Raw genomic sequence first — 17,352 nt, 5'->3', positions numbered from 1 at the left:
GCTTTAAAAGAAACATAAACTTTGCGTGTTCGCAATGGTAACAGAAGATTAAATAGCAGATTCTCAAGTGCCAAAAGCTGTTTTCGGTATAGCACATATGAAAAGAGAGAATTTTTGAATATTTTTTTTAAATTATTTGACATTGTCACAATACTTGTTGAAAACGGACCCACTTTCAGTGGCATTTATTAAGATGTGTCAAATTGGGCGGTGGTGGGGAAACAAGAGGACATGCGTGCGCAGGGAGAGGGGGTGGGAGGCAGTGGGTGTAGAGCGAGGGAGCTCCTGCCCACCCCACCCCCAACCGAACGACCCTCCACCCCATCCACCCGCACCCTTCAGCATCCCACTTCCCCGCTTGAGAATATGAGGCTTGTGCCAGGTCAGCCAAGATCATATAGACTGGTAGTGCCGGCATGTTCCCTCCCCTGAGATTCTGCCTGCTGGTTTGAGTATCTCCACTACAGGTTGAACACTGATTTACCGGCAACTGATGCCCCCCCCCCCCACCCTTATAATCCGGATGAAATTAAGACTCAGTTGAAATTCCCTGAGTGGCCACAGATGGCATTACAAGTGGTGAGCGCTCTTTCAGGTCATATGGTCATAAGAGATAGTAGAATTAAGCCATTCGGCTGATCTATCTCCTTCCTAACTCCATTCTCCTGCCTTCTCCCCATAACCTCTGACACCTGTACTAATCAAGAATCTATCAGGTCACGTTCCTACGTCGTGAAAGAATTAACCATGCCCTCAATCTTCTCTTAACTGTTTTACAAAGACAGTACAGTAAATCCTCGTTTTAATGAACCCTTATAACAGATGTTCGATATAGTGGACGGACCTGCCGACTCGTCCCCGGCTCGCACTATCCCCACCCATTTGGAGCCCTGGCCTCCAACGCCACCCCTGACTCACAAGTTGCGCCAACAAGCCCTTCTTCACCCACCGAAAGACACAAAGTGCTGGTCAGGATCTCTGGTGAACACGGATAGGAGACATCGGGACTCTTCCTCAGACTGATTCAGTCAGCTGAGTTACTTAAGCATTTTGTGTCATTTCACTCTGGAGTTGCCGACATACTCCGGCACGGTGGCGCAGTGGTAGAGTTGCTGCCTTACAGCGAATGCAGCGCTGGAGACTCGGGTTCGATCCTGACTATGGGTCCCGTCTGTATGGAGTTTGTACGTTCTCCTCGTGGCATGCGTGGGTTTTCTCCGAGATCTTCGGTTTCCTCCCACACTCCAAAGACGTACAGGTATGTAGGTTAATTGGCTGGGTAAATGTAAAAATTGTCCCTAGTGGGTGAAGGATAGTGTTAGTGTGCGGGGATCGCTGGGCGGCCGGGACCCGGTGGGCCGAAGGGCCTGTTTCTGCGCTGTATCTCTAAATCTAAACTCCACCTTGGAAGCGACAGCAGGTGAGAGGGGAGGGAGCCCCTTGCTGACCGAAGGGGCACACTGAAGAACTCCAACTACAACTGCTGTGTGAACCAGTGAAGAAAGGCATGGCATCGGCGCCTAGTTTCAAAGGGAAACAACACAAAGTGCTGGAGTAACTCAGCCGACTGAATCAGTCTGAGGAAGGGTCCCGATTTTTGCCTTCACGTAATCTCCAGAGATCCTGACCCGCTGACTTACTCCAGCACTTTGTGTCCTTTCAGTGTGTGAAGAAGAGTTTCTCTGGTGCACTTTGAGAGACAGAAGTGGCATCAGAACTGGGGCTCTAAATGGCCGTGGAGACGGTGTGAGCCGGGGATGAGTCAGCAGGTAATTCTATTCGCATTCAGTTTTCCTTTTACTATTTGTTTTTTTTAAGTTTCTGGCACTCCATGGTGTTTTAGAGACGGGGAAGGGTGTCATTAGTGGGTAAGTTGTGTATTGTCGTTTCATTTGAACTTTGTCGGTCCGGAAAAACAGATAATCCAGAAAGATTGTGCAACTGAGGGTGCAGCAAAATCAGCGTTCAACCTGTATTTCCTGTTTTATTTAAGATTGTTAAGATTAAAGTCTGACAGCTCTGATAAAATTACACACAATTCTGTGATCATGTTGTTTCTCCAGGCTGGAACTTTGCTTCGTCCTGACAGAAGTACAAGTGGTACGGAGAGCTGGGTACCAAATGCCACAATGCTGACCTCCCAGTTACATGCAGCTGCAGTCAATGGAGACAAATGTGCACTGCATAAGCTCATAGCAGGTGAGCCACTGTATCAATAGTAAAGTGCTAAAAAAATGCATGATACGTTTTTATTTCTAATAGGTTTAAAGGAAAGGCCTATTTAATATCTATATACTAAAACTCTCGTTTGTTTGTTTGTTCCTGAACTATAGCCAAAACGGGACACGATAGTGGGACAATTGTAGGCCCACCTTACTAACCGTCATCCCATTGGTGCTAATGGAAGAAGTTTCATTGAAATCGGTGTTATATTTTTTAAGTTATTCACATTTTAAAGTTTTAATCTATCTCCTAGGGAGGGAGCGGGGGGGGTTGAGACGGATGGAGTGGGAGAGGGTGGGGAAGGGGCGGATGGGAAGGGGGAGGGGAAGGGAAAGGGGAGAGGAGGGAGGGGGGAGAGGAAGGAGGGCGGAGGAGAGGGTGCTGCACCAATGCAGGAGAGGTTTGGGCCCAATGGGTCCACTTGGTCTAGTTGTTATTTCTGATTCTCCCACCTGGCAATGCATTCCAGGCACCTACCACTCACTGTATGAAACCAAAGCTTTTGTCACAATATCATCTTTACACTTTCCCTCCCTGACTCTGTCCTACTACCCTATCGATGCCTTCCATAACTTTATATACTTCTACCAGATTGCCCCTCAATCTTCAAATTAATATCCAGAAAAAACTGTCCAGGTTTGCCTAACCTACCCTTAGAACTAATAGACTCCAATCCAGAAATGTCCTGGTGGAGGATGGAAGAAGGAAGACATTTCAGAGGTATGTACATGGAAAGTCTGGTCATCAGAGCAAATAGGACAAAGCTGGATAAACTCAAAGAATGCAGCTGAGTACTTAGAAGAAGAGGGGGCTGAAGTGTAGTCTGGATAGTTGTGGGATCCTCATGACAATAAATGGATGCTCGCCACTGACCTATCCTCTGAGACAGTGACGAAGCCACAAAAGAAGGGAGTGGGTGAGTGAGGAAAAATATATTGTGCGGCCTGGCGGCTGTAACAGCTTTGATAGTCCAGTCTGAAGAAGGAAATGTCGCCTATGCATGTTCTCCAGAGATACTGCCTGGCCTGCTGAGTTACCAGCAATTTGTGTCCTTTAAAGGCAGGGAAGTGTTGGAGATGGACCATGTGAAGATGAGGGCAGGGTGGAAATTTGACATGAAATTCAATGACATTTTGAGTTCTGTCTGAGTTGAAGAAGACGCATCAACATATGATGTACTGAAAGAGTTGAAAGAGGAATTGATTAGGACTGAAGCAAAGATTGCCGACATATCTCACAAAGAGAAAGATGTAGCTTCGGTCCATGCAAACCTCATAGCTATACCATTCAACATAAAGAGAACAAGGGTAACCAGAGGGAGAATGGGACCCCTCAGGAATCAAAGCATTCAACTGTGTATGGAGCCACAGAAGATGGGCAAGGTCCTCAATGAGTATTTCTCCTCGGTTTTTACCATGGAGCAAGACGTAAGGACTGACAGACAATGGAAGTGCCTTGAAGGCAGTCAGTGTTACGGTCGAGGAACTGCTGAAGGTCCTGATGCGAATTAAGGTAGACAAATCTCCAGAGTCTGATCAGATATATCTGAGGGCATTGGGAAGAGAGAAAATTGCAGATGCATTGGCTGAGATTTATGTGTCATCATTAAATACAGGTGAGGTGGCAGAAGACTGGAGGGTGGCAAATGTTGTTCCTCTATTTAAGAAGGGCTGCAGAGAAAAGCTTGGGAACTACAGGCCAATGAGCCGAACATCTGTGGTGGGAAAGTTACTCGTGAGTATTCTGAGAGATAAGATATACATGTATTTAGATGGACGAGCTGATTAGAGAAGTTGGGAGGTCATGTTATAATTGTATAAGACATTGGTGGGACTATTTGGAATATTGTGTTCAGTTTTGGGCACCATGTTATAGGAAAGATGTTGTCAAGCTGGAAAGGGTGCAGAGAAGATTTACGAGAATGTTGCCAGAACTCGATGGCCTGAGCTTTAGGGAGAGGTTAAGCAGGCTCGGACTTTATTCCTTGGAAGTGGGGTGAGGTTGTTAGGAGGATGAAGGGTATCTTATGTAGGTGTACACTATCATGAGAGGAATTGATAGGATAAACTAGTTTTTTGCCCAGAGTATTGGGGAATTGAGAATGAGGACATAGGATTAAGTTGAGGGGGGAAAGATTTAATAGGAACTTGAGGGGTAACTTTTTAACATAAAGTGTGGTGGGTGTATGGAACGAGCTGCCGGCGGAAGTAGTTGAGGCAGGTAGTATCATAACGTTTAAGAGACATTTAGACAGGTACATGGATAGGATAGGTTTAGAGGGTTATGGGCCATATATGGACAGGTGGGACCAGTGAAGATGTTGGTTGACTTGGGCAGGCCTTGTTTCCATGCTCTACGACTCTCTGACTCTGGCAAAGCTACGTGGAGTTAAAGGCGAAGCTAATGAGGTGGTGCAAGTCACTGAAGCATCAGTGAGGTAGCACTTTGTGATAAGTGACCATATTTCTCTTTCTTTTAAAGCATATAGATAGGATTGGTTCCACAGTAAACTTTGTAAATTGTGGCAAAGCCAATTTTTGAGGCATTAGGTGGGAACGCAAAGGTTGATTGGGTGAGTCGGCTCGCAAGTAAGGGACAGCTGTCAAGTGGGAGGCTTTCAAAAGTGAGATGGGAGGAGTACAGGGGCAGCATATTACTGTTAGGATAAGAGCAAGGGTGGCAAATTTTGGAAACCCTGGTTGACGGGAGATGTTGATGTTCTGGTCAGGAAAAAGTGGAAGGCATACATTAGATGTAGGAGGTCCAGATTAAGCAAATCCCTTCAGTGTAAGAAGTGTTGAGGTACACTAGAGAGGGCAATCAGGAAGGCAAAAAGAAGACATGAAATGGAGCTGGCAGGCAAGGTAAAGGAAAATAATAAGAGGTTCCACTGGCATATTAAGAGTAAATGGGTGGCTAGAAAGAATAGGTACCCTGAAAGATCAGCATAACCATATTTGTGTAGAGAAGATCTTTGAAGCTATGGATTTAAGGCATATGAGTTCATATCATATCATATATATACAGCCGGAAACAGGCCTTTTCGGCCCACCAAGTCCGTGCCGCCCAGCGATCCCCGTACATTAACACTATCCTACACCCACTAGGGACAATTTTTACATTTACCCAGCCAATTAACCTACATACCTGTACGTCTTTGGAGTGTGGGATGAAACCGAAGATCTCGGAGAAAACCCACGCAGGTCACGGGGAGAACGTACAAACTCCTTACAGTGCAGCACCCGTAGTCAGGATCGAACCTGAGTCTCCGGCGCTGCATTCGCTGTAAAGCAGCAAATCTACCGCTGCGCTACCGTGCTTATGATGTCTTAAACCATATACAAAATACCAAAGAGGAGGTTTTGGCAGGTTTAAAGCACATCAAGGTTGATTAATTTCTAGGGCCTGATAAAGTTCATCCAAGGATCTTGTGAGAAGTGTGATGATTTTGCAACACTATTTTCAGAGAAAGATGTATTTGTACTCCCAGATCCCGCTGCTCTACAACACTTCCCAGTGCCCTATTGTTCACCTTGAAGGTCCTTTCCTGGTTTGACTTTCCAAAATACACCAGCTCACATCCGATTAAACTCAATTTGCCATTCCTTGGTCCACCTGCGCAGCTAATCAAGATCCATCTTGATAACTATCTTCATTGTCTACACGACCATCTATAACAGTGTCATCTGCAAACTTACTAATCATGCCTTGTACATTTGCAGTTAAATTGTCGATGTAGATGACAAACAGCCATGGACCAAGCACGGATTTGTGAGACACACCACTAGTCACAAACCTCTAGTATGAAAAACAACCTTCCACAACACTACCCTCTGCTTCCTTCCATGAAGCCAATTCCGTATCTAGTTCGCTATCTTTCTCAGGAATCCATGGACTCTACCCTTCCAGAGAAGTCTCCAATTTGGATCTTTCTTGACCAATCTAAGAAGCAGTGCATGCGAATAATTTAAAACCTTTGGGGGAAAAAGATATAGGGTTAATATTTCAGAATGATGAGTTTTCACTAGATCTCTGTGGTTCCAACCATCAGGATATACTCTGTATAGGATAAAGAAGGCATGCATGCTTATTGGACTCAAAGCTCCCACTGTCCTATTGCCCTATAAATATGTTTAAGAGGCATTCAGACAGGTATCTGAATCGCAAGACTTAGAAGGATATGGATCTAATGCAGACAAATGGAGGTCGTTCGAGATTGGTTATTTGTCTTATGCCCTGGATATGAACTAAAACAATGAAATTCTCACAAGCTGCAGATTTTAAAATAAACCAGGCTATCATTTGCAAAACCAAAGTTTGGAATGTGGAATATACCAATTGTAGTGCAATGTCTGCAGCAGTTTGGTGCTGAGGCAGGGTTGAGGATATGATTGTTCAGGGTAGTTTAAGAACCTGATATTAGTTGGAGGAAGCTTTCTTGAACCTGGAGGTAACAGTTCTTCTATACAACTTTCCCAAAGGGGGCATCGAGAAGAGAACAAGGCCAATATGGTGTAGGTCTTTGGTGATATTAGCTGCCTTGAGACAATGCTTCCTGAGGTGATTTTCCCTTTTTTCCTAATGTCCAAATGTTCCAGCACAGAGTAGAGGCAGCAAGATTGCATCCATTCTTGATCTGTTGATCACTGTTGATCTGGTGGATGGCAAATTGAAGTGGGTCCAGGTAATCACTGGTGCAGAGTTGACTTGCATCTTTGCCAACCTCCTTGAAGCTCTTCATCACAGTAGATGTTAATACCACTAGCCAGTAGGCTTTGAGGGATGTCACCTTGCTCTTCTTGGGCACTGGCATTATGTCCTTTTAAATCTGGTGTATACCTCTGATTGTAGTAGAAAGATTGAAGATGTCTCCAGCCAATTGGTGTGCACAGATTTTGAGAACACGGTCAGGTACTCCATTAGGGCCAGCTGCTATCAAAGGTTCTCCCTCAATGTATCTTCAATGTTGGCCTTGGAAACTGAGATCACAGTGTCATTGAGGTTGTGGGGCCTGTTAAGGTTCATCGATTTTCTCATTGAGCTCATCTGGGAGTAACACCTCACTGTCACTTGGTCTACTTGTTTCACCTTGTGGGAAATGATGGCATGCAGGCCCTGCCACAATTGTCGAGGATCCGATTGAGCCCCTAGTTTAGTCTGGAAGTGTCTCTTTGCAATCTTGATGGCCTTTTGAGAGGTCATACCTTGAGTGTTGTAAGATTGTGTTCGGCTGATTTGGACGTCACTGTAAGATGAGCATCTGATGGTTTGGCAGCATCTCTGCCTAAGACTGCAAGAAATTGAAGAGAGTTCTGGATATAAATCAGTCCATTAGACAGTCTAGCCTCCCCACCATCAACTCTATCTAAACGTCACATTGCCTCAGAAAAGCAGCTAAAGTAGTTAGGACCATTTTCACCCCTATTGTTCCCACTTCTCCCCTTTCTCGTTGGGTAGAAGATGCAAAAGCTTGAAAGGATGTACCATGAGATTCAGGAGCAGGGTTTCCTCACTGTAATCAGACAACTGAACAGTTCTCCCATCAGCTAGGGTGTAGGCTCCGATCTTCTAACCTACCTCATTGCAAACCTTTGATTACTTTTCTGTAGCTGAAAAGCTATAATGCTGTAACATTATATTTTGCACTCTGGTATTTTTCTTTTTCTACTACCTGTTGTATTTGTGTATGGCTTGATTGTCCTTGTGCATAGTGTGATTTGACTGTACAGCACGTAAACAAGGTTTTTCACTGTATCTTGATACACGTGACAATAATGAACCAATAGTCTAAATGGACAAAATGGTTGGCATGGAAATGGTGGACCAAAAGGTCTGTTTCTGTGCTGTATGATTCTGATGGCAGTCAAATGTGTTCCTGCATGAAAAATTCACCTCTATTAGCCAATAAATCATCTCTGGATTCAACATCCTGTTCACAGAGTTCCAGGAGATCACAATTAATGACACCATTTAGTACTGGTTGAAGGGGTTTGAAGATTCCTCAGAGGATGTCCTATAGTTCTAGACAAGGCTGGATGATTTGGGCAGACAGGCTGCTGGGTCTGGGAATTGGGGGATAGGTGATCACCAATGGTGGAGTGGCCCTGAAGAGGGAAGCTTCTTTTTTGGACAGAGAGATCAGTTAAATTCTGGAGTGCGAGAGAGGCTGGGAATGTAGAAAGAGTGAGAGTGGGAGAATGGAACGGAAAAAGAAAAGCAAGGGGCTGAGAGGCGAAAAAGTGAGTGAAAGCGAAGGGAATTGAGTTGGAGTAGTAATGTGAGTAAGAGAGGGTAGACACAAAGTGCTGGAGTAACTCAGCGGGACGGGCAGCATCTCTGGAGAGAAGGAATGGGTGACATTTCGGGTCGAGACTGAAGAAGAAGGGTCTCGACCCGAAACGTCATCTGCTGAGTTATTCCAGCATTTTGTGTCTACCTTTGATTTAAACCAGCATCTGCAGTTCTTTCCTACACATGTGAGTAAGAGATACTGAACATAGCTCTGGGAAGAGGAGGGGAAGAACTAAAGGAGGCAGGGGATCAGGATGTGGTGTGCTAAGGACGAGGGCTGAGAAAAAAAGATTGATTGTGTGCCTGTATGTTCTAAAATTATGCATGCATTCATAAATATTCATATGCTAAATGTGCAGCAGAGCCTGGTCTCCGTTGTCTTGGGTCTTTTTGTGACTGGGCCAAAACTTCTAGTTGGAGAGCAGAGGCCACATAATTTTAAAACAATTAACATGCGAACGGATTGGAGTGGAAGCCTGTAATCCTTGATCTCGAAACTGAACTTCTATTTAATGATATCTTTTAGGCAACATTTTGTCATGGGTGATCACGTTTCTAAATGCAAATTTTCTTGAATAGCAAATGTACTGTTTGTAAAAAAAAAGTGCACAATTTACATCCTACATTTGCTCATCTATGTAGGTGAGATTTTCAGATGGTTGGATTTCCCCACTTGCAGAATGCAATTGGCAAACTACTAGATGTGAAATGTCTTTAAAATAATAAATGTTTTCAGCAAATGTGATTTTCAGTTGTACACTTTGTTCATAAAGTTTCTCGTATGTTATTTTTGAGAGGATTCACCAATGATTTGTTCTGATAATTTTCTGTAACCATTATTTAGGCATAATGTAAATTGTATTTTATTACCCCCCCCCCCCCTTTTAAAAAAAAAAGGCTAATGTCTGTAATCCATCTGTCACTCCCTTAATGGTATGCCTAAGCTCAGGGGCACACTCTGAGAATTTGGTCTCTTGTCAAACCTGCACTGTAATTTAGAATTTGCAGCTGAAATATTGTGCAGTAGAACTCCAGCTCTCCATCCACATCTTAGTTGATGGAAGAATGCTGCTGAGTAGCATCCATTTTATTTGCATTTAATTAATCTTGAAAGGAAAAGATGGCATCTTTTTTTATTGAAATGATATATTAATTTCTGAACAGTCTTTTAAACCATATACTGTTCAAAATGAGTTTGTACTAGTGAAATAGTGAAACATTTTGGATTGCCATTGGTTACAAAATGAAATAATGATGGAAATGAGCATGACTTTGAAACGTGACATTTGTATTAACATCAATAAACATTAAATGTGATGATTTAGTTGGATAGAAATGTTTTGGTACAAAACAGTTGTTTTATTAAGGACAACTAATGGGTACACCGTGCAAAATGTGGACTAAATTCTAGAGTTTTTTATGTATTTTGGTTATTTACTTTCTATTTTGAGTTAAGAGGAAGTCAAGAAATCATTGGTGTCAATTAATTTAAAAACAATAGGTTAAAAATCAAATATCAAATTAAGCAATATGTTCTTTTTGTGGATTTTTTTTTTTTTAATCTATTGTACAGAAAATTAATTGACATCCACAACATTAACAGCATTTAATTTATTGTTATTTCTAAAGGCCCTCTCTTCTTATCAGTCAAGATAAGGAACAATCTACAGTTCCTTCCTACACAAGATATTTTTAACCCAGTAACTTCTACTGCAATATGGAAAGTACAGTTACATTTTGTTTGATATCACTGTTTCTTAAGATATATATAATACAATAATTGGAAATTCAATGATTTTCAAATAACTAAATTGTGATATACATCTACTTTTGCCAACAGAGATACAAAATAATTAGAACTAGTTTCTATTTGTGCAAAACACATCTTTTTTGTTAGGTGATCTTATTTATACCAGTATGTTTAAAATAAAAATCCCTGGGATGGTTTGAGCCACGTGGCAAATTGAAAAGGCCGGATACTAAGATTGAGAGGGGGTAGTGTGAATTGTGAGGAAGATGCAATAAGGCTGCAGGGTGACTTGGACAGGTTGTGTGAGTGGGCGGATACATGGCAGATGCAGTTTAATGTAGATAAGTGTGAGGTTATTCACTTTGGAAGTAAGAATAGAAAGGCAGATTATTATCTGAATGGTGTCAAGTTAGGAAGAGGGGATGTTCAACGAGAACTGGGTGTCCTAGTGCATCAGTCACTGAAAGGAAGCATGCAGGTACAGCAGGCAGTGAAGAAAGCCAATGGAATGTTGGCCTTCATAACAAGAGGAGTTGAGTATAGGAGCAAAGAGGTCCTTCTACAGTTGTACCGGGCCCTGGTGAGACCGTACCTGGAGTACTGTGTGCAGTTTTGGTCTCCAAATTTGAGGAAGGATATTCTTGCTATTGAGGGCGTGCAGCGTAGGTTCACTAGGTTAATTCCCGGAATGGCGGGACTGTCGTATGTTGAAAGGCTGGAGCAATTAGGCTTGTATACACTGGAATTTAGAAGGATGAGGGGGGATCTTATTGAAACATATAAGATAATTAGGGGATTGGACACATTAGAGGCAGGAAACATGTTCCCAATGTTGGGGGAGTCCAGAACAAGGGGCCACAGTTTAAGAATAAGGGGTAGGCCATTTAGAACGGAGATGAGGAAGAACTTTTTCAGTCAGAGTGTGGTGAAGGTGTGGAATTCTCTGCCTCAGAAGGCAGTGGAGGCCAGTTCGTTGGATGCTTTCAAGAGAGAGCTGGATAGAGCTCAAGGATAGCGGAGTGAGGGGGTATGGGGAGAAGGCAGGAACGGGGTACTGATTGAGAGTGATCAGCCATGATCGCATTGAATGGCGGTGCTGGCTCGAAGGGCTGAATGGCCTACTCCTGCACCTATTGTCTATTGTCTATTGAGAGGAAAAATTAGATACAGTGCTGAGAGATCAAGCGTGCTGGTGAGAAGCTACTAAAAAAGCTTGTATGTTAATGGATCATCCGCTTTATTACACATGATGCCCCAGAATTCAAGTAGTTTTAAAAAAAATAATGTTTAATATTTTATAGTCTGTGATTGATGAGAATTGAATTTATTTTTCAAAATAATAGGGAAATATTTGTGTTTTGAGTTAAGAGGAAGTCAAGAAATCATTGGTGTCAATTAATTAAAAAACAATAGGTTAAAAATCAAATATCAAATTAAGCAATATGTTTGTTTTATATGAAACATACCTTTGTAAACAATTTCATATCTTTTTTTTAATTAATTTCAGAATATTGGGGGAATGCAAGGGATTTGATGTATATTGATATATTTCAGCAATGGTGTGTTTTATAGAGAGTCATAAAGTCAAAAAGCCTGATAAAGGCATTTTGCCCTAACATGTCCATGGGTACCGATGTATACTAACCCCGTTTTCCATCACTTGACCTATAGTCTTCTGTATACTTCTAGTATACATTTATGTATACTTCTAAATATGCATCAAATGTAATGAGACTACCTGCTTCCACCACTCCATAAGGCAGCATGTTCTTATTTTCAAACTGCCTCAGTGTGGAAAAGAATTCTATGTAAAATTCCTCTAAATCTCTTATCCATTATCTTAAACCTAAGCTGTCACAGACACATCTGATAAGGGGAAAAGTTTCTCACTATCGACCCTATCAATGCCCATCAGAAGTTTGAACACCTTGCATTAGGTCATCCCTCAGCATGCTTTGCTCAAAAAAAACGCAGTCCAGCCTATCCAGTCACCCCTTATATCTGAACTGCTCCGTTCTGAGTGAATCTCCTTTCAAAGGAGGATTATTGGATTTCAGTATATTGGTCAAAGAAATGCTTGGTTATGTAGCACTGAGAGGAAGATGAAGAATGGGGGCAGGACTTCACTGTGTCACAGAACAAAGCGTGATCATATGTTTATTACATCGGCTTGAGACCTGATCAGGAGCTTCCAATATCCTTAAAATGATGTATTAGGCCTTGATTAGTATTTCCTCTGTGCCGAAAGAAGAGATGGATAAAAGTCCTTCAAAATATTATCTGCTTATTGATTCATTTACTGCTGATGATACAATGGTTTGTGCAAATTGTTTGCCACATTTGCCTGCACGGTATAGCAAATTAACTGTAGAGATAAATGTCCGTTGGAAAACCTTTAAAGCTGTGAAGAAGTTTTTGAAAAGATGCAATTGGGGAGGTTAAGCTAAATAGAAGAGTAGGAATTAAAAATCTGCAAGTGTTATTCAGGAGGAGTCTTAAAAATTAGGCAAGCATTGGACATGCTGGATCCTGATCTTATTAGTTGCTGTACAGGTCTTTGTAAGGGGGCAAAATCCTATCCACTGCAAGTGTGGTCTGTACAGGTAGTTAGATAAAAAATGAGAATATCCAATGTCGAGTTTTCATTTTGCCCATTTGCTAAGTGGTTACGTTGACCATCACCAAGCTAAAACACTCGACAAGGGCTTTCCCTCCCTTAATAGTTTATTGTGGTTACTCAGCCAAATGTGAGGTGAGATTTATGAATCATGTTGGTACACCAGTTCATGTTCGATTCACAGAAGCACGGTTTAACAAAAGATAAATGGAAACAAATTGTTCTCAATTCTTACTCGAGAGTAATGTCAGCCCAATTGCACAGTGCCGCAACTTTTCTATAGACTGTAAATCTATTCGAGCTAATTCTCAGAGTTATAACAATTTGTTTTAGTGAAATAATTAAATTGTCTAACCCAACATTTAAAACAAATTAATTTGTTCCTTCTCCCAAATGTTTTAATCCAGCAAATCCAGACTTAAAGGAGACAGAGGACCAGTTTGGCCGGACTCCACTGATGTATTGTGTGCTTGCTGACAGATTGGACTGTGCTGAAGCACTCCTTAAGGCTGGAGCTAATGTCAACAAAGCAGATCGCAGCCAGAGGACAGCTTTACATCTTGCAGCACAAAAGGTGAGTATGATTTATGAGACCCATATCAAAAAAGTGAAAAGGCATTTTACCTGAAGTACCCATGATATTTATTGTGATGGGTCTATTTTTCTATCTGCTCCTCTCTTGAACAGACCTCTCATGCGATGGAGGAATTTCTTGATCTTCCAACCTACCTCGTTGCGGCACTTTCACTCTAACTGTAACACTATCTTTGGCACTCTGTTTATATTTTTTTGCGCCACCTGATGTTTTCATATATGGTATGATTTGCCTGCATAACATGCAAAACAAAGTTTTTCACAAAATCTTGTGACAATAATATATCAATGCCAATAAAGAATCCTAAAAACTCTCAGGATTTATCCAGTTATCCCACATTTTTACTAACTTATATCACATAAAGCTATTTCTCACATTGTCATATAATGTCTCAAATTTTAGATTTTTAGTCTTTCGCTGGAAAATAGGAGCAGGAGAAGACCATGCAGCATGTTCTGCCTTCCATACAATCATGGCTGATCCCTTATCTAAATTCCATATTCCTACTCTCTGGTATCTCGATTGATATCTCTTGTGGCCAATGGAGGAGCTGAATTCATTAGGTTATTCAGTGGAAATAAAAATATTGTATATGCTCCTGAGAGTTGTACTCAAGAGTTGTTACATAAAACTTTGGATGGTGGGGTTAGATCAGGGAACGAGCTCTTTCAACAAGCAGAAAACTATTTGGGCCACATGACATTTAAACTGTTTTCATGATAGGTTATTATTCCTGAGAGGTTACATTTGTTGAAATATGTAAATATGTATTCAAGCCTTTTCAAAGAACCACACAGGCAGATATTTTAATCTGTTTGGTGTTGCCCTCTTTGGGAATGGGGATAAAGTTTGGTCGGGTCAAATCAATTTGCGTGTCTGAAAGCTTTCTAAAAATTATGGTCTAGCCAGCTGATTTTTATGAGTGGTGAAAAAGAGAAAGAAGCAACATGTAAGTGCTGCAGTTATGATTAAAAGTTAATTTCTTTTCAGGTCAAATCTAAGTTTATTAGTTCCTGTAAAATCCACATGGAATGATTGGTACTATTCACGTTTGTTTACTATTCAATAGATTTGTTTGTAAGTTGAAGATTTTGTCATTGTCGAGTATAGTATTCTGTCAACTGATATAAAGAAAGATTCTTGATATTAAAAAATAGTTTTTTTTTTAAATGGCACTGAAGTATGGTGGCATTTTGCTTGCAGCAGGGGAGGATAATCTAAAATATACCCATTTAAAGTTACTAACTGTAAGAATGGCACTAATCAGTGCGGTAATGTACAGGTTTCTGGATTATTTAAATGAATTAGCAATCTTGCATTTGCCCGTCGAACACAGATTCTAACCCTGCGATATTTAGGCACAGTCAATACAGTATCTGGAAGCATCCAGGGAGGCCTTCATTGTGCCCACAAACGTGTCGCCAGGACAACTTCCAAGTAAAAATGAAGTGCGGGGCCTGTAGTCCAATCTCCTTCCCTCGCATCCTCTTGGCCAATGTACATTCCCTAGAAAATAAGATTGAGGTCTGAAGGTTAAGATTATTTTACTGAAGGGACATGGAAAGATGCTGTGATACTGAGTAAAAGAGACATGCCTCACCCACAGCTCCCCAGGCTCTGTCCTCCAATCCGAAGATTTCTCAATCCATTGCATGGACTGGATGGCGTTATCGAGGAAAGTGAGAGATAGTGGCTTTGCTTCATGGTTAACTCTTCATGGTGCATGGATGTGGCCGGATTGTACGACTTCTTCTCCCTCGACCAGGAACATTCAGCAAGAAAGTTAATCCCTTCTACCTCCCAAGGGAACTCACCTCCATCATCATCATCCCCGCAGATTACATCCCACCTCAGACAGACGCTCGGCTCGCACTTGAGGAACAATACGCCGTGGTCAGTAAACACAAGACGGTGTACCCCAATGCTTGAAGAAGATACTTACAAACTACCATAAGCATGTCTCTTGCAACACTGATGATGAGAGTACCAATGTTGACGGTATTTCATCCTTCAGAGGTGTCTGTCGCTCCAGCCTTTGCCTGCATGTTGGAAAATCGACCGCCTGGCTCTGCTCTTTCTTCCTGTTGAAATACGTCTCCGGTGAAGCGGATTGCACAAAGCTGGTTAGGGAAGGCAGGGAAGTGACTTTGCGAATGTTTGGACTTGGTAGACTGGATGATGTTCAAGGACTCGGCAATGAACCTGAATGAATATGTGACGGTTGTTACTGACTTCAAATGGAAATTTGAAGAGGAATTGTGTTCCTACCATGATGATCTGAGTGTTCCACAACACGAGGTCTCTGATGAACCAGGTGATCTGCAATGATCTGAGGATCAGATCTGTGCTGTCCAAGTTAGGCGATCCAGGTGTGACCTTCAGAAAGCCATTGTGAACATAAAGAGATACTTTGGGACTAAACCAGAGACTCTGATGTACTCTTGGCAACTGTGGCAGGGTTTGCACGTCATCACTTCCTATAAGGTGAAACCAAGTAGCTCAAATGGCAGCAACACATAACTTCCAGACGAGCTCAATACTTTCTATGCTGTCTTTGACAGGAACCTTCGTGGCCTCCAGAACCCTCAAAGTTACAGTGATCTCTGTCTCCAGTTGCTGATCCAGGTTGTGATGCAACCAGTCAACATGCTCTCTACCATACATCTGTAGATGTTTGATGGAGTATTCTTCCGTGTACCAAGTCTCCTCAAACATCTGAGGGAATAGAGACATTGATGGGCTTTCTTTAAGATTGCATCAATGTGCTGGGCCCAGGATAGAGCTCCACAGCTTACAGTAACCAATTCATTAATTTTGAAATTATACCACCCTGCAACCAATTTGCAATAAAACGTCCAAGAAAATCAGATAACTATTTTCAATGGAGCATCATTTTGGTTAGGATATTTCTACAAATTCCTGTTCTTCTCTGAGACCACAAAATATTTTGCATCAAATCAAAGTGACATATAAGAAGAGATGGGATAGGAGCATTTCTTCAGTTCTGCATTGAAGCATCAATCTGTAAGATAAGCTCTAATTTGGAGTAGGAATTTCCATACGTGCAAAAAGCACAAAATTGATTTTTGTTCACTAATAGTGCAGGGTACTGTATGCAGCTGCATGGATACAATTATGTGCTTCTAAAATCACAGTTGCTTATTAAATCACTATTATCTGATATATTCAATTAAAACATTTTTATTGCAATATAATATACTTTATGAAATGGTTTTGTGTATTTACTTAAATAAATGCTTACTTTAGGAATATTTAACACTCATGCTAGTCAAACAGTCTTGCCTCTGCTTAAAATCATTTTGTGGCAGAGAGCACTTAATTTACCATACGCATTTACTCAAGCTGATTGTCTTCTTAACCCCACAATCATTAGTGTTTGTGTTTTGGATCATTTTAATCACATTTCAGAGCCTACTACCAATTTAAAATAGAAGCAGAAAATGCTGGAAGGATGCGTAAGGTTAAACAGCATCTCTGGAACAATTTTACCAGTGTACCGTCTTTAAATATGATAAACTTTAAGATATTAATTTAATTTGCTATTTTGCACAGATTAAGTACTTTACTATTTATTTATAGAGGCCAGGACAATAAAATGGATCTTAAACCAGAAATTGAAACATAACTTGAAGACAGAGAGCATCTTTGGAGATTTAGTCGAGACAAATACCTGTCATGTAGGCTGCTATTGATGAATGCAACCTGGTATTGACATTGTGTCCCTTGATGATAGTTGCTTTCCAGGCTTAGCTTCACTGGTCAAATTCTTAATTGTTCTGGCCTTTCATTTAGTCAAAGCTGGAACAGCACTATAGGAAAAAGAGGAGGAGCAATTTTATTACTCGTCTGGCAAAG

The 17,352-nt window shown here is 41.4% G+C and overlaps 1 protein-coding gene across 11 annotated transcripts in view; it reads left to right on the top strand.

The window, feature by feature from the left end:
• Positions 1 to 17,352, top strand: part of invs (inversin) — a 169,891-nt gene that overhangs the window by 39,946 nt on the left and 112,593 nt on the right. For 5 of the 11 annotated variants that reach the window (XM_078423482.1, XM_078423427.1, XM_078423447.1 and 2 more), the window contains exons 3-5: positions 1,664 to 1,769; positions 2,064 to 2,199; positions 13,289 to 13,455. The exons of 1 other annotated variant lie outside the window; for it this stretch is intronic. In XM_078423482.1, the coding sequence (XP_078279608.1) occupies positions 1,758 to 1,769; positions 2,064 to 2,199; positions 13,289 to 13,455 (315 nt within the window). In that variant the 5' untranslated portion in view covers positions 1,664 to 1,757. Of the gene's footprint in view, positions 1 to 1,663; positions 1,770 to 2,063; positions 2,200 to 3,920; positions 3,958 to 13,288; positions 13,456 to 17,352 lie in introns of those variants that run through there. 5 more of the 11 variants (XM_078423464.1, XM_078423476.1, XM_078423470.1 and 2 more) reach the window with 3 other exon arrangements.

The sequence above is a fragment of the Rhinoraja longicauda genome, chromosome 2 (genome assembly GCF_053455715.1).
Source record: "Rhinoraja longicauda isolate Sanriku21f chromosome 2, sRhiLon1.1, whole genome shotgun sequence".
Taxonomy (NCBI): Eukaryota; Metazoa; Chordata; class Chondrichthyes; order Rajiformes; family Arhynchobatidae; genus Rhinoraja; species Rhinoraja longicauda.
This window is presented reverse-complemented; position numbering and strand designations above follow the sequence as displayed.